Source organism: Coturnix japonica, chromosome 3 (assembly GCF_001577835.2).
Source record: "Coturnix japonica isolate 7356 chromosome 3, Coturnix japonica 2.1, whole genome shotgun sequence".
Taxonomy (NCBI): domain Eukaryota; kingdom Metazoa; phylum Chordata; class Aves; order Galliformes; family Phasianidae; genus Coturnix; species Coturnix japonica.
Genome location: NC_029518.1, coordinates 52,742,646 through 52,764,218, shown reverse-complemented (window position 1 = coordinate 52,764,218; position 21,573 = coordinate 52,742,646). Strand labels below are relative to the sequence as shown.

Genomic DNA, 21,573 nt, shown 5'->3' with positions numbered 1-21,573 from the left:
ATACTGTGCTGTACATAAGTTAGATGTTCTCTGTTCTCTGCATTTTCTTCCCAAAGGTAAAAGGAGAAAGGCTGGATAAACTATCTCCTGCTGTATCAGTTTTTAAAATACTATCTGTATCACAGTATGAAAATGCCTGAAGGCATCCTCTTCAGGAATCTTGTCCAAAAGAGTGGTTTTGAGAAGTTTTGTTTTGTTTTTGTTTTGCTTTAATTTTACCCCTGTTTTGACCAACAGGCCATTATAGTACTCTTTAGACTGCAATGACATGATCACTTGTGAGGCTAATCTGTGATACCTAAAGGATCTTACACAGGAAGTCACCAGTTGCTTAGTCAGAAAACCACCGTTATTACACAATATGCAGTATTTCTACTATTTAGAAAATCAAGAATCTAAAGGTTCTTTTAAACCATTGTCTATTATTTTTATATTCATTATTTAGTGAAAAAATAGTGAACATAAAGATCAAAGTAACAGAATACTTTGACAAATTTTGCCTGCATGACCTGTGTAGATAATTGTTAAAATGAGAAAGTTGTACATCTGAGAGAAGGTTAGGATTTCTAATTACTTTCTGATTCATCTTACCCTAGTGCTGCAGTCAGTAACCTCTATGATAGAACAACAAAAAAATGTACTATGTGGGAGGGAGGGCATACAAAGCTGGGGACAGGAAGAGAAAGAAAGATATCTTACTTTAAACGTGCTCTATTGCTGTTACTGTCTTTGGTCGGGAAGATCAGAGAATTCCAGAAGTCTGACCTTTATGGAATGGTGACAAAATACACTCTATTGGTTTCAAATACTGGCATCACTTTCATCACTCACATTTTGATCTGTGTGAACACATCCTATAGAAAAAGAAGCAAGCTGTAGAAGATGGCAGGAAAGGTGTTGAGAAGAGTCTGCAGGAAGGGAATGAAATCCTTAATGAAGCCAACAACCTAACAAATGAAATCAACTTAGCTGTAGAGGTAGGTGTTTTATCATCTTTATTTGAGAATTAGTATAATCAGTTGCAATACAGTATTGTGCTGTTAGTGTTAGAAACAGAGTATCTAATTCAAATAACTCCTTATTTTTCTTTTTTATTTATCAATGTTAAAATATTTTTGTTTGAAGGAATTTCTATTACTTTATGACAGAATATCAAACCCAGTATGTTGAAAAGATGAAGTTTGAGATTTAAATGATTACACAAAGAGCTAGCACATCATTTTTTGTTGCATCTTTTAAAAATATTGTATTGTGATTGTGGTACTGACTTTGTCTGTAAAATTGTAGATGCAGCAAACCTGTTCATTGTCTCACACTGTCTCTGTGATCTAGATGTAGATTTATCTGCACTAAGACTGTGTGTGCATATGAGAAATAATTTGTTGCCTGTAGCAACAATTTTGAATCTAGATAGATCAAAGAGATGAGTGGATTGTACTCTAATTTTACACAACGGTTTTGAAAGTCTTACCTCAAAAGTTTAATAATGGAGTTTGCAGCCTTACCTGTATAGAGATATGACTGGTTCTAGAAATATTTCCATCTTGCACTGTAAATTTTTATAATGAATGGAAAAAAGCCATGTGGCAAAATGGGAAGGAAAACAATTTAAGACATCTTACTAAGACAGAAATGGCAGATCTCCCAAAGCATAATTCTCACTAAGGTATTTGAATATTCAAAAACACATTTGAGTCAAACAAATTGTCATATAACATGAAACTTTTGTCATTGGCAAGTTATTACTGGGAGGATGGTTATGAGTTGGTATAACTATGTATACATTTATATTTAGGATATAAATCCAAAGTAGAGGTAGCAAATATTTGAACTTTGTAGTTTAATAATTGTAAAATAATAACTTGAGAGGCAAGAAGCTGTGCTATACTGTTTTGTTTATCTTCTGCTCTCCAGACCAACCCATCCTTTATTCTTTCCATTAGTTCCCCTCAAGTGTTAATGCATCTGTAAATTATGATGGAATATCTTACAATGAAAATGTATAAAGGGCTACAGAATGATTGCATTCAGGTACTTAAAGGTCTTACTTATGTCATTTTATGTCAGTACGTGGAAAGTGTTGCAGATAAGATACAGTCAATGTCCGATCAGCTGAAAGATAAAATAGACGATTTATCACAAGAAATTCAAGACAAAATGCTTCCAGAAAAGGTATTACAAGCTGAGAACCATGCAGCACAGCTGAATGAATCATCTGCAGTACTGGATGGGTAAGGCAGCCATTTATTGGTTGGTGATGGTAAAATTATAAAGCAGGCTTGTAAGATCGCTTAACAGAAACTCAAGGGTATTCTTTTCAGACTTTGATATCTTGTCCTTCAAAAACGGGAGGTAAGAAAATTTTTTTTCTCTCTATTTGACATTCTCATTTCTATTTGGCCAAGCTCAAAGTGGAAAGGACTGTAAGAATGACACTGTATAACTCATCATGAATATAACTTCTTGGAAAGACTGGAAAGAGTAGTTTTCATTTATTGGAAGAGAGTGAGGGGGGTGTATTTGCGTTGTTGATTTTCTGCATTTAAGAAAGAAATCAATAAAAAGGATGTGTAATTTTGCACCTCTAAAATTTAACAAATATATTATGGATATTGTGTGTCCCAGACTTCTCCCCGGTATAGTTCTACAAAAGCACTGTATGAATAGAAAGCCTTAGGTTTTATTTTTAAGATCATAGAACCATTTGAGTTGGTAGGGACACTTAAAGGTTATCTAGTCTAACTCCCCTGCAGCGACTGGGGACAACTACAGGTAGATCAGATTGGTGTCTAATCTATGTCCTATCATGCCTATCATGATAGACCCTGTTGTCCCCTTCTTTCTTATAGCCCCAATTATATACTGAAAGGCTGCTGCTAGTTCTCCACAGAGCCTTCCCTTTTCCAGACTGCAGAGCCCCAGCTGTCTCAGCCTCTCCTTGTAGGGAAGGTGTTCCAACCCTTGGGTCATTTTTGTGGACGTCTCTGGATATGCTCTAGCAGGTCCACATCTCTCCTGTGCTAAGGACTCTGCATCCGAACACAGTACTCCAGGTGAAGCTTGCAGAGTAGAAGGGCAGGATCGCCTCTCTCACCCTGCTGGCCATGCTTCTTTTGATGCACTCCAGGATACAGTTGGCTTTTAGGGCAGAGAGGGCACATTGCTGGCTCATGTCCAGCATGCTTTCAGCCAGTACACCCAAGGCCTTTGCAGCAGGGCTGTGCTCTATCTTTATATCCCCCAATCCTCCAGATCAACAATATGCTCTTTTTCTTTCTTTCTTTCTTTTTTTTTTTTAAATTGTTGCTTACATCTTTTAAAGATACCTGAGACTTTAATATCCCAAAGACTTGTGAACAGCCACATTTTTTCTTGTCAGGCTCTGCAATCTTGAGAAAAAGGCACAATTATCTTCGTATACTGTGTAGTCACATCACTCTAGATAGCTTAATTTACATTAAGGAGTACATAAAATAATCATAGCTGACTAAAAAGGAATTAAAGGATACTATTTCTAAAAGAAAGTGGCTTTTGTAAATGGTATACAAACTGTCTGATAATGACAAATGGCAGTGGTGCACCTCTGAACCTAAAGTAGATGACAAGTGCCATATCCAACTGCTGTAGTTGTAAATATCCAAATATACGGAAAGCTGGCAGTGAGGAACTAAGAAGAAGTGAAAACACCACAAAAAGTATTTTGCTGCTTTAATGAGATATTGATAGGATAAATTTTGAGCTACAGGTTTTTGACTTCTTAAATAGTCTTTTTTGGGGTGTATACTTGTGCTTCTTTCTTAACATAGGCCTTAGGGAGCTCAGAGCAAAGTTTAAAGCACTTTAATACCCTTTGGGGGGGGGCAGGGAGTAGCATAGCTCTTTGTTCCTTACTGTGGTTTAGCAATACCATGTATACTTCCATACAATCTAGACATCATCTGCAGTTTCTCATTATACACAGTAAAGAATGAAGAATCAAAGACACTTAAAATTATCTTTAAAAACGAAATATTGAAACTTTATATTCTAGTGTGGTCATGGTCAGATTCATAGTCTCAGAGGAGAAAGAAATGACGATGTCTTTTGTCATCTCACATCAGGATAAAGCTTTTAGATCATGAACAGTAAAGCCATACTTTACAGGAATACTCAGTGTCTATCTATCTTAGGATTTCAAAAATGCATCTATCCTCACAACTGGCATTTGGGCATCTTTCAGATAATACTAAATTTGCTGAAAAATGCCACTTCATCTTATAAGAGAAATTGAGGGAGAGCTTTTTCTCTCAAATCACCCCCTAAGGCATGAAATAGCCTATTGATTGATGGTGAAGATGATGTGCTGGGAGTTAGAACATGGAACAGATCGTGAATTTAACCTAGGAAACAGATTGTTATTTTTTCTGTATACAAAGAAGTATTAGTATAGGGTTCTCCCTTATGCCTAATAGCCCGCTGATAAATAAATGCTATTGGTTTGTGGAAAACTCCATTTAGTTCCTTCCTAACCTGAAGGTTTTTGAAACATATTTCTAAGCAGTACTTTAGCTACTAGCTAGATAACTATTGTAGGTTGCCCATTTCTCTAACTCAGTATCACAAAAAACTTACTACAGTCTAATAAGCTTCATCTGTACTTAAGGAGGGAGAAGGCTCTTCCAGGAATGATGCTGATGCAGTTCAATCATGTGGCAATCTGAAGGGAATCTGTTTCCCACTGTTAACTACATGTAAAGTCCAGGGAAAATACCCTCCATCCCCTTTGTTTTTCCTGTTGCATTTTATAGAAATAATGAAATATTAATTAAGGCACAGATTGGAGCCCAGCTACCTCAGTTTTTCAGAGAATATATGTATTATGAGATTAGAGAATGAATTTCTCTCTCTTCCACGCTGTCTCCATGACTAAGTATTTTCTATAGGCTGGAACACATCCAGGTGAAATAATACTTTCCTCCCTTACATTATCATACATCATACACTGTAATCTTTGATCTCACAGCACCTCCTTATCAAAAAACATTTTATGTCTTTCTACACAGATAAAATGTGAATTCTGCAAAACACATGACACCATAATTCCTGAAATTTCCAATGTAGCATTCCTCTCTAACACAGTGTCTTAGAAATATCCTTAACAAAGACTGATGGGTTTGAAAAAGTAGGGTGTTGTATTCTCTTGAGCTCTGATAGTAGATTTAATTGTTTGTTTACTTTTTCTGTCCCAACAGAATCCTTGCTGAAGCCAAAAACATTTCTTTCAATGCCACACTTGCTTTCAATGCTTATACCAACATCAAGGATAACATAGATGAAGCTGAAAAAGTTGCCAAGGAAGCCAAGGTTCTTGCAAATGAAGCTATGAAAGCGGTAAGAAAACAAAGTAAACTGGGAAAGGAGACTTAAATTTTCAGTGGAACTATCCTGAACATCTTCCCAGTTATGTATTTTACCATCTTTGAGAGACTGGAGCCACCACCACAGATTCTTGTATTGACAACAGAACAAAATGCCCATGCCAGAGCTTCGTGTTCTTTAACTGTATCTCAATTTGTCCATGCATACTGTACTTTACTCTTTTTTTTTTCTTTTTCTTTTTGTTGTCCTTCCTCCATCAGTCCTTTCAGTCTCTGCCTAAGGATCAAGCCAACAGCTTCTATGAGAAGGCTTTGAATGAACAGTTAGTTCTTATGATACTTGATAAGGCCAGTTTATAATTATCAACAGTTTACTGGGCAACTTGGCCTGGTTTCATGACTAATGGGGCATGGGGACCCATGGACCCATGCCCAGGGAAAGGGGAAAGGGACAAAGGCAGGAAGATTGGAGATGGGCTTAGAAGCAAAACAGTGGCAATGTTTGGAGGAGGAGAGTTGGCAAACCCTGTATTTGATACAGGAATGTGTAGGTGAACAAAAATAAATTGCAGTAACAGCACTTGCACATGCATAAAAGTATCTTGCAGAGAGCTATTTCAGTCAAATGGATAGCAAGAATATAAAAAGCACTAACATGCTGGAAAGGTCCATATTTAGGAGAGGGATAAAGCAAACTATTTGTTGCGCAAAAATTCATATATATTTTTAGACAGTTTCTGTTGTCAAATAGTATTTCAGATAACATTACAGCAGTTATTTGTTTTGCTGGAACTGCTAATTATGCTGCAGAAGTAAATAAGAACCTCTGGATTTTTATGTTATTTTATTTTAAATGCATTAGAATTTAATGCGGATAGCTGTCCTTTGTTCCCTTTGTGACTCACAGGGAGTAAGGCAAGGAGCTGTAGTAAGGATCAATTAAAGAAAAAAGGCACATACAGCAGTTGAGAAACAAAGCAAGCAATTACAGTGTGACTACAGTAGTGTTTATGTCAGATGGAGAACTGGCTGATGGTACCATGGAGAGGAAGTGGATAGATAATTTGAAAGGGTTGGTGGTGGAGAGATGGGCAGTATGATGCAAGTGAGTAGCAATAAAAGGCACTAAGATATAGTTCAGGAGGGATTCTAAGCATCTCCTCTCTATTAAGAAACCCGTTCTTATTATGTGCTCTCTATGTGCAACAGGAGTTGATTAAGAGGAAAATGGAGAGAGCTACAGCCTTTTAAATGTAAACATAGTGATAATCCATGGCTTATCATCACACTGGTGCACAGTATGGTAAAGTTTCCTCATTATTTGGTAAATAACAATGGGATAATAATAGGGTTTGGGGCTAAATTTAACTGATATTTGTTAGCTTAACTGCTAAAATTAGTAAGTCAGTCTCTCTCTTTTTGAGGGCCCCAAGGAACTTCAGTCTGAGCTTCAGCAGGAAGAGTGCCTCATTGCTGACTGGAGCACTGTAGTTTTAGCACTCTCCTAGAAGATAGTGTTTGTAAATTTGAGCCAACTCAAACAGCAGACTCTAAAAACTCTGCTCCTTCTGGAGTAGATGGTCTTTGGGCCCTGGTGTAGAAGGCAGAGATAATCATCCCTCCTAGTGAAACTGGAGCCATGTTCTCTTTGTAATGAAACCAACTGTGGATGTCTGTCTTCTGTAAAGGACTCTGATCTCCAGAAGCCAGCAGATGCATCACTGAGCCCAACCTTTCACAGTAAATGATAATGTTGGGTTGATGTAGGGAAGGTTTCCCAATAGCAGCAAACTGGTTCATAAACTAGCAGTGGTAAGTACTGAGCTGAGTTTTAGAGTCTACCCTGCAAGTTACTGGAATGATTAATCTATGCAAACTTCAGAGGTATCTCTGAATTTGGAGTTATTTTTGTTTTTAATAGGGAAGATTAGTTTGATTTTAAATTAAGCTAATGTTGCTTAAAGCACGAACAAAGTGATGCTTCAAATCCATCGTGATTACAGAAAGCCTGATAAATGACTGGGGAAAAAAAATGTATTAAAAATATGATAGAAAAATTTCTCTTAAGCTTTTTATGATGGATTTGCTCTTCCCTTTAAAAGAAAAATAAATTTATCACAGATGAGAAACCTCAAGCATTTGGGGCTGCCTCAGTATCCTGTGACTTAGTCAAGACAGTAACTGACTGAGGAGTGGAGTCATGTTAACAGATCCTGCTTCTGTATTATAGATCAAAATCATAATTTTAAAATGCGTCTTGAAAAATTATTTTTATTTCATAGGCTTTTTAGAATAGTAACTGGTACTACAGGTGACATGGTAGGTTATAATGTTCTACTTCCTTCTTTTTTCTGTCTCCCTTTGTAGTGGGACTCTAGCAGTTGTGTTGGGTCCCTATGCTTCCTTGCATGTTAACAACATAAAGCAGCCTATCAGTCCTCCTCAAGACAGGAGGATTACATATATACTTAGAACTACACCTACACTTCTGTCAGTGACCAACATAATACCTACTTCATGCTTACATCTTCTCATGAAACCTCAGGTAAAAAGGAGAATACCTTTGTACCAAGGCTTCATTAGTTTTCTGTCTGTGTTCAGAACATGTCCAGCATGTACTGGTGGGGGAGTCTTCATAGGATGCTGTTACCACAGCTAAACAAACTTGCAGCCTGTAATCTTCTCCCTGATAATGTGCTAACTTCCTGCTGAAATCTGTTTCTAATTGCCAGCTTGGACTCAGTTATTGTCCCTGATTTGATGAACTTGCTTTTGCATTGCAAATCTGGCCTTACAGCTTCTTTCTATTGAAATGAAACTTCTTTAACAGCCTGTCAACCCTAACAGCCTGTTTTGTTTTTTTTTTATAATAACAACAATCATTGTTTTGAAATCCATTCTCACGTCGACCCAAGTTCTGATTCTAACAGGAAAATTACAGTAGTATTGTCTGATTTGTCAGGTGCATCTGCCATGAAATCTGGCCAGGCATTCTTTCTTCAAGAGCAATCTTTTACTTAACTGGTTGGTCTTTTGTAGCTGAGAATTTTGCTCTATTAAGTATTGATATTGTGGTCTTCGTATCTGTCATTGTTTCCATGGAAATAAATAGGAAACATTAAGGAGTGACCTATGTGTTATCAGTGCTACTTATATTAGGTAATAAAGACAAAATTTATAAACAACTAGTTTTGTTGATCTTTCAAATATAAAACCTTTGTTGATGTGGGGAGGAATTTGCATACACAGCCTAATAGTTCAAGTGAGCTCAGCAGTAACAAGGTCCAGGTTTAATAAAATCACTCATCACATGTTGAAACTTGAGCATAAATTTACATCCCTTATGACTACAAAAAATCTGTAATAGCTGTATCCCATTGACATAAGGCAACTTATGCTCTGAGATGTTCCTTTAAAAGAAATCTAAATTTTGAGATCATTTAAAGCATTCTTTAAGATTTTTTGGAAGAAAGAGATACAGGCAGCATTTCCAATATATGTTCCTTAAAATATCATTGAAAAACAAAAATTCAGCAGTTACAAAAATATCACCTCTTGTTCATTACATAAATAATGAATAGCATTAATAACTATGTCATTTAATTGACACAGTTCATTTTTGAGTATATGTATCTGCTCCTGAAAATGAAGAATAGCTGCTTCTTAATTACATACTTGTAACAAGGCTGACCCATGACTAATATAGAAAGTTACCTGCCTGTCGAGAGTATTCTCAATGAAATGGATTCAGTATGATATGCGACTTGAGTTCATTCTTACAAACTGATAAGTAACCGGATCAGCACCTAGAGCATTTCCTACTGACTGAAAATTCTAATCTAATTTAGAAAAATCATGCGACCAATTGATCAATCTCAGCATGGCAGAGAGATTTCAAAAGACTTTTTTTAATGACATGATAGTAGGATGGATATTCAGTAATAAAACTATTTCAGATTAACTGTAGTTTGCCCCTATTTTTAAACTCTATTTGTTTCATTGCATCTTCAATTTACTGACCTTGCAATTACAAGTCTTGACTTTATCTCTGTTTTCTGTATTAGAATTTAGATCATCAGATTCAGCCTGCCTTCTAAAAGTATTGTAGCTGCTCCTGGGAAGAAATATTGTACCTGGAGAAAGAAAGTCTTGTTTATGTTGAAAGATTTTGGCTTGTTTGTTTTCGAAAAAGTTCTGTTTCTATGGACAGATCTCTTTCCATAATGATATAACCATTTTCTTTTCTTATTAAAGTCATGGCTGGTATTCCAAAGGAGAACTGGCTTCCTGTAAAAACAAAGGAAATAGAGAAAAAAACATTTTTTAGTCCTGTGAAAACCAATTTAACAATGATATATGGTTAAGAGCACAATTATGTTCATTTAAAATTGAGATGATTGTTCACTTAGATCATTTTCATACATCTTTAATGTCTTCAGGCTTTCTCCTATAACACTGTTTGTTTCTCTGCAGACATCTGGTCCTCAAGGATCACTGAAGGATGATGCCAAGAGCTCTCTTCAGAAAAGTTTCAAGGTCTTTAATGATGCCACGGTTCTAGAAAATGATGTTGAAGGTATGTACACTATGTAGCATCCAGGTTCGTTAAATGGAAGAAAAAATATTGTGAGGCTCCTTTGTTACCATTGTGAAGAAGCCAAGTCAGTAGAAAAAAGTATATTTCATTTTCTATTTTAAAGATTGAACCAAGTATCAACTGAAAAGAAAGATTATATTCCACATCCATAATGCCTGGGACAAGCATCCCAGGCAGTTATATTGAGATGTCTCCATTTCTGGGATAAGAAGGCTAAGATTAGATCTTAGTCTTTTCTTGATGACTACATTAAGGGTTGAGAGTAAATGGAAATGAGAGAGGAAGGGGACAACAGGTTCTGATTTAGAAAATGCTCTACCAGGAAAATAGCACAAAAAACAACCCAATACTGTATTTTTGTTCTTGTTAATACAAGAGGGAGGCAGTTTGGTGACAAATATGCTATGGGAGGTAAGTATATTGCTAAGTATCTTCTTCAAAAATAAAACTAAAAACACATATCCAAAGAAAAATCATGATTTCTTGCCTGCACAAAAAAAGTATTTATTTGTTCCTAAAGTGTTAATATGTGGGTGGGTGCAGCTCAAATGATAACATTTGTGGAATCCAAACCAAATTCTTTGTTATGCAGGCAAGTAAAGCGTTCATTTTTCTGCAATTACTGCAGAAACTTGTACTTGATATCTTCCACTGGAAAAACAAAACAAACAAACAAACAAAAAACACATAGTTTTTTGAATGTTGCTGCTTGGTGAGATGTAACAACTGGTAGATAATTCAGATTAGACTGTTTATAATGATTTGAGTAGTTTCTCCTCAATAAATGAAAGCCCTGTTGTTGAATGCCATAGTGTGCAAAAGTAGGGTAGAATGTACTACATGCTGTGTAACAGTAGAAAAGGCGAATATCACAGAGAAATATAAGAACATAACCAAAACTTATGAAACATTCTTTCCAGAGTGTAAGGGTTACTAATGCTTTAGGAAAATTACTGTCTTCAGTCCTGGGTACTGAATTTCTGGAAGGTTCTGAGCCTGTGATTTCAGTGTTCATTTGAGCTGTTGTGCAATCTTGCAAGCAAAAACAATTTATTGCTTGTATCTTCATCCGGACAGATTGTTTTATAGGTCTTCTTAGAAAATACTTACTGCAGCGTTAATGAAGCATCTGTTTACCAGTACTCAACATTTCTTTCTCCACAGCAGTTTTATAAAGGAGCTGAAAAATATTTCATTTCAACTAAGGGGAAATAAGTATGATACAATTATCCACTTTGAAATGGACCAGCATTCTGAGTTTCACACGTGTACCTTTGTTAAAAATGTGTAATATTATTGCTTTGGTCTCTTGGTTTTACATATACAGAAAACACAGTGTTTGTGCCAATGATATTTTAAAGTTTTTGAGGGAGTCCAGTTAGATGAGTCTTCCATACAGCTATTTTTGAAGGTCATTCATCCAAGTATGGGCTAATTTTCCTATTAGTCTAGATAGAATATGTTCAAGTTTGTAACTGGGTGCTTTATTCCGAATTGGTATTCTATACTCATCTCCTATTTATACTCTTATTTTAGTATATGTATTGAAAAGATGTTTCCAGTCAATTTAATGTTACAAAAATCTTTTCATACTGTGTACACTATACTTTAGTTTGATACAGTTGGCTGAAGCTATTGTGCTACTACAGGGTTAATCTGGAATTAATTGCAGATAAAGATATATTACTTATTCACTTAGGTAGGAAAACAGATCCTGGGCATGAAAGAAATTTTAAAAAAAAAAAAAAAAGGTGGGAGGAAAACAACTATGACATAAAACTTCTTGCTCATCACAGGGTTTGAAAAATTAAGCTAAAATTAAGTTTGTTTGCTTCATGCATCAGATCTAGAAAAATAAACCACATATGGTAAACACTTGAGGTTGATATTTTAGCTGTCTGTCACAGAGATGATACCTTAAGCTTTCATGTGATACTGCAGCAGGTAAAAATAATTTTTATTAGAGACAAGATAGATTTTTATAATGGAGCCTAGTTTTTGAGATTTTAGAATGTATGATTTTCACTGGAATATCCATTACAAAAACGACACAGCTTAAAAAATGAGATCCATATAACATATAGTCATCATTCAGTTATTACTTCACTTTCATTAATTTCTGGCAGCTCTAGGGTGTCAGCTAATGTTTAGTAAGGTCATAAGACAAAATTATTAATAATGTCAATTGTGCTTCTATATCATATACAGTTTGAAAGTTAAAAACACTATTTTATTTTAGTAGCTCTAAGGAGAAAATAACTGTCTATGTTTACAAGTAAATCTTGAGTCTATTTTTAGATTACTCTTTATTGTGACATTTCTGCCAGAGATTCAGTACTAATTTAAGGCCAGCATGCTTTTGTAAATATGTCTCAGAAAATCATAAAATATTATGGGAGGCCAGCAGACAATCTAAGTAACATTGCAGAAGTGGAAAGTGTAGAGATGTTGCTCATGCCCCTTGCTGGACCATGCACCAACTTGCCATAGCTGGTGTATTGGACACAAAAAAAGCAGTACTGCCTCTTTGCACCACAGAGTGTAGTCCATAGCTTTCTGTGCTCCATGGATGGTTACATCACAGTAATCTGTGCTCTTTCAAGTCTGTTCTCAAGGATGAAATAAAAATGTCTGTACTTGGATATATATCAATACTGTGTGCTCACAGGTCTGTCCAATTTAACCCTGAAAAACAAACAAATAAACTCAATAAGACAGTACTTCAGAGATTTGGGGGGAAAAAAATGATGTTATTACTCCATTTTACTTCAGTGAGCATTTCAGTTGGTATCTATTTCAGGTTTCTAAAGTGATCTATAAGCATTCTAAAGATTCGTATAGCAATCCTAATGTAACTAGGAAGCAGTACATTAGATCTTCTGTGCTCTTGCCTCATACTGAAGGTTAATGAGATGCAGTTTTCCTAATGTTCGCTGATACACTTTAGATTTAATTTGCTCCACATGCACAAACATTCTGAACTTTCAATGTATGCCTTTTTGCAACCAGTAAAACATGTCCACACTCCACATCTTCAACCATGCAGACATACATAAAGATAAAATGAAAAATCAGCTTGTTTTTCCCACCCTACTTTTTCTCCAAAGTGATGAAGTTAGTAGTATTATGAACATAATCTCTCTGTATGTCTTGATGTGTTCAGGATAGAAAGTGAGATTTGAGTGTAAAACTCACAGGAAAAGATGCATTTTCCTGTACTTCTTACAAAGCCACCCTGTTCAGGGTCTCTACTGAAAGTGAATAATGGGTGATGGACACTCTGTAATGATCTGGTAGACAGAAATTATCATTAGCTTAAAATTTCTTTGCCTGAACTACAGGTAGTACATTAGTTAAAGTAATAAAAATCTCAAGTAATGTACATTCCAGAAATCCAGCCTCAGCTATGACAGAGGTGGGAGTGTTTTCTTGCTGTTATGACATTCCCCTGTTTTGTGGTCAATTACACTAGGTATAAAACAGCTGTTAATCATGAAAATGCTTTATGTTACTACCAAAAACTGCTGAATTAGACCTTACAAAGCAAAACTTCGGACAGAAGCTATTAAAAAGGAGATTTAATCATTCCATTCTCTGTGGGGGTGGAAATTAGAAGGAATAACCCTGGTGGAAGAAGGAAAATCTGTATCTACTGCACTGGCTAAGGAGTTTTGAAAATTTGGCTACAAATGAGTGAATGCTACTGCCTGTCAGCTTCATTCTCTCTGTGCCTTGGGGGATTTTTAGTTTGCCAGGAGCAATTTTTCTTCCTTATAGTTTTGAATTTACTGTTTTAAAAATATACTTGCCCAGTGCAGATTGGAGGCGATGAATAGGCTTTGTCAAAACTGATCAATGAAAAGTAAAAATAAGATATAAAAACACCTCTTCAGCTGGAGACTGTGTCAGGTGGCTACTGAAATTCAACTCATGTCATTTCTTTTGCTTAAGAATTGACAAGTTGAGGGATGTTGTTTTGTTTGATAGCAAGTGAATATTTTTAGCCAAAACATTTTCCAGCTGATGGGCACAGCTATATGCCTTGTTTGTATATTTTCCTCTGCTTTGGATTTTTGCTGGCCTAGCATATTGCATCCAGGAAATTATTGCCTAATATTTGTAAAAAATATTCAACATTATATTCATACACAAGCTGATACTGAAAAGTCTTTTTAAAAAGTTAAGCATTATTAGCCATATTTCTCTAATTAAATCCTTTTCCCTTGTTAATTTGTAAATCTTGTTTCTTTTCAGGTTAAAAATTTAGCTTGTCACTCCTCATCCTCCTGATAGGATGAGACTGACTGTTTTGCAAGAACCAAAACAAACATAATAGAAAGGGATGTGCGTAACTGGCAGTTAATTTGTGCAGTATCCAATCAGTAGAAACAGCTGTGTGTGTAGCTCCTCAAGAGATTTCGACCTTTATTTTGTTTTGGAGAGCACGCAGTGGGCACCATGGCCTTATGATACCTTCTTAGACAGTCTCATGGAAAAATGTTTGGTCCTGCTCTCAGAAGATTCCTACTTCCACTCACACTGCAGTGGTGATACACCATCAGTAGTTAACTCATGCCACATATGCATGTGCTTTGTGGAGATTTGCAAAAACTTGTCTCTTGTAAAAACAAATCACAAACAATAAGAAATTAAGTTTCTTAATAAAACATATGAGTGTAAGGATTTTTTTATTTTTATTTTATTGACTCAGAAGGAAAAGGAATAATAATTGTTCTATAATGCAATGCTTAATCATGGAAATATTACCAGCGATTTAAAATCTTTGCTTATGTTAACCAAGCCAGAAAATGTAAAGGTCCATACCTGCAACGTGAGCCAGGATCTTCCTTAAACTTTCATGTCTGGTTTTAGTGATTCATGGATAGTTTTGTTGATTTGAACCAAAAAAATCCTTGTACATTGATTGGCATCTTGTGCCATCTTTGTGCAGAGCTAATCAAGTGGAAACAGGAATGAGACATATTTCTCAAGATATTTCTCAACCAACACTTTAATGTGAGTTGACAGTGCCTGGCATCTTTCAGTTCAGACCCACTAACCTCCTCCAAGTCAGATCAGCTCTGCATTTTGCAAAAATTTAAATTGTTGTTGTTCATATTTTATATATGTGATTAATTTGAGGGTCTCGGGACTTCAAATTACAGATCTGGCATTCTTCATTAATGCTAATAACAAAAGGATGGGGAAAACCTGAAGTGAAGTTAGTTTAGCTTGTAATTAATAGTCAAAATTAGCTCAAAGAGGCTGTCTGGGTTACAGTAGGGAAATCTACTTAAAAGTATAGTTTCATGTTTTGATCACTGCGCAGAGTAAACAATTTCTATGAAAAGCTCCCTCAAGGCACTTATTTATGTCTTCATTATTTTAATATAAAAACAACAACAACAACAAACAGTACATTTGAAGAATTAAAAGAAAAAAATATTAAATGTTACATTTCAGTATTCAGGAGTTCTAGGAAAAAATTACTTAGTAAAATCCATAAAAATTATTGTTATGGTTTCAAAGCTGAAAACAGAAGTGGGGAATGTATAACTGAGAGATAATTAATGTTCAATCTGGCAGAGTAAGGAGGAGAAAAAGAGCTTATTTATATTAATTTAATGCAACAGAGTTACTATACCACCACTTGAAATTAATCAGACATGTCAGGAATGTTAACACACTTTATAAACACTAGCATTACAAAAAGCCACCAGAGACACCATAAAAATATCAGGCACCATGATTTCAAAATTGAATGCAGGAAGTTAAAACAGTTTTGTCAGTATTATTAGTTAATGACAAATGAACTCTGATAAAGTCTCAGATCACTTAAAAGCAGAATCTTATGTGTTCATCCTAGTTTAACATCACATGTAACTACTCCTAAGAGTAGTTTCATTCATCTGCAGAGTCAAAAATGACTGCTTAGAAATATTTTTGAGGAGGAGGATAATCTCACAATTTATGGAAGATTCTTCCCAACTTTATTCTGTGGTTAACAGTGCTTTTCATACTTGACACCAATGTCCTATTACTCTGCTGCAGCATGTTGCAAGAATTAAGACCTGCCTCTAGGCACACCTGAACTGTTGCTCTAATTTAAATGAGGCAAAAAGATCTCTACCTGAATGGCATTTCAAAGGATCTAGCAACAAAAACATGATTCTCATTTGCATTCCATTTACAATTTCTGTCTTGGAAATAGCCTTGGAAGATTTAGTTAATGATTTCTTGAAGGTAATGTGCATTTTGTTTGATTTTTCTAATTTCAAATTGCTCTTTGCACATCTATTTTTAAGAAACCTTTCTCTTTTAGAATCCATGAATTCCACAATCCTATTTTTAACCCATTATTCTGTTTATTCTCTCACAAAAGGTTACAGCTCTGATGCTGTTGGAGATCTAATACGTCTAATTTTTGTTCCTTATTCAAAAGTAATACTTTCTGTTTTTCACAAGTGTGTGTCCTATTCACTGAGAAATTTCTTCTCCAGTATGTTTTCCTATTCCAGGACGTACTTCGATATGTATCCAGAAACCATGTGTTTATTTTCAATAACCTGTCATATATCTGATGGTCACTGTCATACTTTGTGTCTTAAACTACTTTTATACAAATTATTCTCCTCCTTTTGCTATCAAGCACCATGATGTTGAATTAGTTTCCCAACAAGGCATGCCTTTAAGTTAATAAATAACCACCTGTCAGTTCCAAAGAGCTCCATAGCAATATAAAGAAATGTTGAAAAATGCTCCCTAACATAGTTGTTTAAGCATTAAGCATTTTCTGTGCCAAACTTAACATTATAATTTTGAAATAATGTCTACTTAAATAGCAGTAAAGCTTAGAATCTCAATTTTGAGAGTTTGTAAAATTATTGCTAATGCTGAATACTTTTCCAAAAATCCCTCCATAATTTTTATTCAAAGCTATTGATGAAGATAAATATATGTATTTATTTCATAATAATGTGTTGTTAGTGTAGTCTTCTCATATTAATGATGGGGCGATATGATGTGTTTTCTTCAAATATTGCATCAACATTGGTTATCTTTCAGAAGATTCTTGAGAGCTATGCCTTGGTCATTCTGAGTGGAGCAGTAAGCTCCACTGACATGATCAGTCTTACTTCTTTCCATACAATGGTCAAATCATTTGTCCCGGGTAAGATCTTTAAGATGAAAATTTGAGTTTGGTTGGATACAGGAATCAAAGCTATGACTAAACTTCACACTTGAATCTTCCAGTGGATCGTTTTATGAGTCTGAGTAAACTATTCCATCTATGATTGCCATTTTTTTTTTTTTTTTTAATTACCTCTGTAAACCTTGGGAAATCCTCTGATAAACAGAATGGTAACATAAACTAAAACATTTAGATATTATGGAAGTAGAAATCTTAAACTGAAAACATTATCGCTGATACTTACAAGTGGATTTACTGGACTTATTTACGCTATTTAATATCTTAATGTTAAACAACTTGCAAATTATTGTTATTATAGAACAGGAGGATAACCTGGACAGCATGCAGAACAGACTGAAAGAAGCTGATGAGAAGAATTCTATTCTCCTGAAAACTTTGAATGAAACCTTTGGGAAGCTCTCAGCCATTCCTAATGGTAAGCTGGAAAGGTACCGCAAAGCTTGACTTATCCCTGCCCTGTTTCATCATTTTCTATCACCTGACATCTATCTGATTTTTAACTGGTCCATGTCACGCACACTTTGACCATGGGCTGCTGTACTAAGATACAGATAAGCTATGTTAGAAAGAATTGGCCTGAAAACAGGTATCTTTAACTTTGTATTTTGGCACAGTAAAAAGAATCGCATTTCTATAATTTGTAAAAGATTGGTTTCAGAGTGAATAAGGATTTCAGGAATTATGATACATCCTGAGGCAGTCTTTCCTTTAAACATGAAAAGCATATTTATGAAACTTATGTAAAATGAAGCATGGTTCTTATGATAACCTAAGAAAAGTAAACACCTTCTGGCTTTGAAGAAAAGATCAGAATGGAATCTGCTCTTTTTGTCTTACCTTTCTAGCACATTCTCATTGATTTATGCTGCAGTATCATTTTAATATCAGTTTGGCATAGTGTGTCTTAGAACTGGAGCAGGCTATCCTCAATGTAACCTAAAGTACTAAGCATACTTACAGTTTTATCTACCACCTCTGGGGAAAATAAAAATAATAACAAAAATGTGTTATATCAATTAAAATCCTAAAATACTGGAATGTTAGCTACTTAGTGTTGAGATGTGAGATAAAATGTATTTTTCTTATAATAGATGGAATGGTTTGTTTAGTTTTTTATAGAAAACAAGGAAGTTTTATCAGCCATTTGATACAACTATTATCTCTAAGAAGCCCTGCATTATAATTAACCGAAGATGTGCCTTAAGAAAAGTCTCTGAAGAAAGTCGATATTCTTTCTGATCTGTGCAGATCTGGGAGGTCCAGACTACAAGTAAAAACTTGGTGTGAGAAGTGATTCATCGTGCACATTGTTGTATTCAAGATTACAGATAACTGAAATGTTTTGTTTTAGATGTAGCACTCCTTGAAATCAGGTGTTCACAAGAATTTGCTTTAATATGTCATATCTTATGCCACTTTCTGGGTTCTGACCGCAGGTATTAACATGACTGCTTCTCTTCTTGTGCACAGATAGATGTCTGAGTCAAATAAAATGGACCTCAGAGGCCAGTGAGCCTTTGGAGACAGAATACTGAGTATGAAACATGTAAAAGATACATGAAATATGCAGCCATTAGCAATGTAATAAGCTCTTGTCAGTTTAGAGTTACAGGGTGCTTGCTCTTGGGACAAGGACACTCTCATATGCAAGTAGATATGTCACAAGTGTAAAATTCAGATAAAATAAATTACTTGAATGAGAAAATACAGTAAATTAGTAATCCAATAAGGAAATAACTAATGGGGACAGGAGAGAAAATGACCCTGTCATTTATTTTGTTCTTCAAGGTTTCACTGAAACAGAGTGCAGCTTAAGCTAATAATTCTTGTTTCTATGCTATAGAAATAGCCAAATAAAGTAACCAAATTAAAATGAACAAACAAAAAATGAGATAGAGGGGTAGATCATCTTTAGGACAAAGAGCTACACATAGAAATATTGATAGAAAATAAATATAATTGGTGTGATAAGTAGAGGGAAGTAACAAGGTAATTCCATTTTCCATTCTGCCAGAAAGGGGTGCAACCTGTAATAATGAACTCAAAAAGAGATAGTTTGATAAGATGAAAAAAGAAAGTGTAAAAAGGCAATCAGAGAGCTCTTCTTTCACTTCTCAGTATTGGTGATGTTAACGAGTAAAGGATCTGTTGTGTTTTCAAGCTGCTACTGTATTTTGGGGCGTTTTCAAAGACAAACTTTCAGAAATAAGAGTGGAATAGCTTGGAGCAGATGTATAGTATGCTTTTGCTCAACAAAATAAAAGGGGTTCAGAACAAACCTTCCAATTCTCTACAACCTTAGGAAGCATTGTCTTTTCTCTGGGCCAAGGCTTGATGGCATTGTACTTTCCACAGAATATAAAGAACACAACTGTTTGGAAATTTACACTCTTGATCCCCTGAAATTGAGATAATGTCTGTGTTTTCTCGTGTCTTCGTACAGTCAGAAGCATGGAGTCATCTTCAAGCACAGCTTCATATAAACACTCTATCAACCATCTCTTAGCCAGAACTGGGAAAAAAACCACATCCTCCTTTGCTTTCCCAATACTGCAGTACAGTCTGTTAACTGCACTGACTACAACATGGACCTGCAGTCAGTATAAGTGGCACTGTTGCTGTGTGGTCACTTCAGAGTTGTTGAAACTTCAGATGTGCACTCCTAAGTGTTCTTATAACTGAGGGACACAAGGACATATTGGACACCACAATGAGAAAGCAATTCCAAGAGCAATTTCATAGTTTTGCAGGAACCAGCTACCAAAGAATATTCCTGCAAGTACCAAAACTTCACTGTGGGGTGTTTTCTTCTCTTCAGGAGTATTTGTAGTCTCAAAAAATAGAGGATCAGATTCTGTAATCCAGACATACAATTAATAATATCTTACTACATGTGAAGTAGGAGATCCTAAATATTACAGAACTACACAAAACAATTTAAGATGGTTGAATTTTAGCCCAGCTTTATTCTTGAGATGTATGAAGACAACTTCTGTACTCTAGAGAGTTATTTAATCGTCCTTTTCTACCTACAGATACAGCTGTAAAGGTACAGGCAGCTAAAGAAAAAGCAAGACAAGCCAACAATACTGCAAATGATGTCCTGGCTCAGATTAAAGACCTCAACCAGAATCTCCTTGGCTTAAGAAACAACTACAGTAAGCTTGCAGATGATGTGGCAAAAACAAATGCTGTTGTGAAGGATCCTATCAAGAACAGTAAGTTCTTTTTTGCTACGTTGTTGTTTTTGTTTGTTTGTTTGCTTTTAGTTTCTTTGTTTTGTGGTTTCAATTTGCATCTCAAAATGAAACAGACGCTCCACAATTTCACTCTTATAGCGTTACTGTGCTGAGATAAAAAGGAAACTATTGTTTCTATTTTCTATCTTACATACATTTAAGAAAAAAATAAAATGAACTTTTAAATCTTAGGAACTGCTGTTAGTATTCTGTGAAAAAAGCTAGTGTCAGCAGGTTGAACATGTAGTGGGTACGTCTGAACCACAGACTAGTGCTTTAAATAGATAGGTGAATAATTAAAGAACCAGTCCGCGACTGACAATACTGACAATACGCCACTTGATTAATGTAAAATTCCTTGCACTAACTCAGCCTCCAGTCAACCAGATAACAACTTCTGGGTGATATGCAATGACTTCTTTCATACAAGCTACTGTTTATGGTAGAATACTGAAAACACTTGGGAAGAAAAAAGGTAAAAATGAAAATGTTTTTTAAGGCTGGTTTTGGTAATAAAACCTGTTATCAAATATAACAATTTCTTTAGCAAGCGTTTTAGCAGCTTCTCTAGCAATTTCCACTATGGTTATGATGGATAACATTGCATTCTAAATTGTATAACATTTTACTGTAGATTAGGAGAGCATATTGTGTAGGTGAGTACAGCCAGGGCTGAATATTTTTACGAAATTACTGAAGGACTAACTTTTCAGCTAATCCGTGCTTTCCAGGTTATAGTCAACTTAGCAAAACTAGGCACCTAAAAATGTCTAGTTTAGGAAATTGTCAGTCCCATTCCATGGAATCCTACTAGCAAACATAGTTAATCCCAATAATTGTTTGTCACTGTCTTCCTATTAGAAATCTCTCAAATTTCATTAACTGAAATACATGTGTGAATCCCAAATATAATAATCAGACCGAAAAATCCCTAGTAGTTTAGACAGTATTAAAAACAGTTTTTGATTGAAAGAATTGGAAAAATGATTATATTATGGCCAGTTATGCAACAAGCAAATCTACAAGGTAATGACATCTGGCTTGTTAGTGATAACAGGCAAGTGGCCTAAACCTAGTAGTTTCTTGGCATTTTTGGATATAGAATACGTCAGGTCTAGAATCCTGTCCATTAACTTACTTTACGTTTGTGATTAGATATTCAAAACA

General features: G+C 35.3%; 1 protein-coding gene across 5 annotated transcripts in view; it reads left to right on the top strand.

Annotated features, from left to right (window-relative positions):
- Positions 1-21,573, top strand: part of LAMA2 (laminin subunit alpha 2) — a 283,315-nt gene that overhangs the window by 217,835 nt on the left and 43,907 nt on the right. For all 5 annotated transcript variants that reach the window (XM_032443478.1, XM_015858546.2, XM_015858545.2 and 2 more), the window contains 6 exons: positions 861-977; positions 2,068-2,231; positions 5,232-5,370; positions 9,831-9,933; positions 17,466-17,582; positions 20,203-20,385. In XM_032443478.1, coding sequence (XP_032299369.1) covers positions 861-977; positions 2,068-2,231; positions 5,232-5,370; positions 9,831-9,933; positions 17,466-17,582; positions 20,203-20,385 — 823 coding nt within the window. The remainder of the gene's footprint in view (positions 1-860; positions 978-2,067; positions 2,232-5,231; positions 5,371-9,830; positions 9,934-17,465; positions 17,583-20,202; positions 20,386-21,573) is intronic.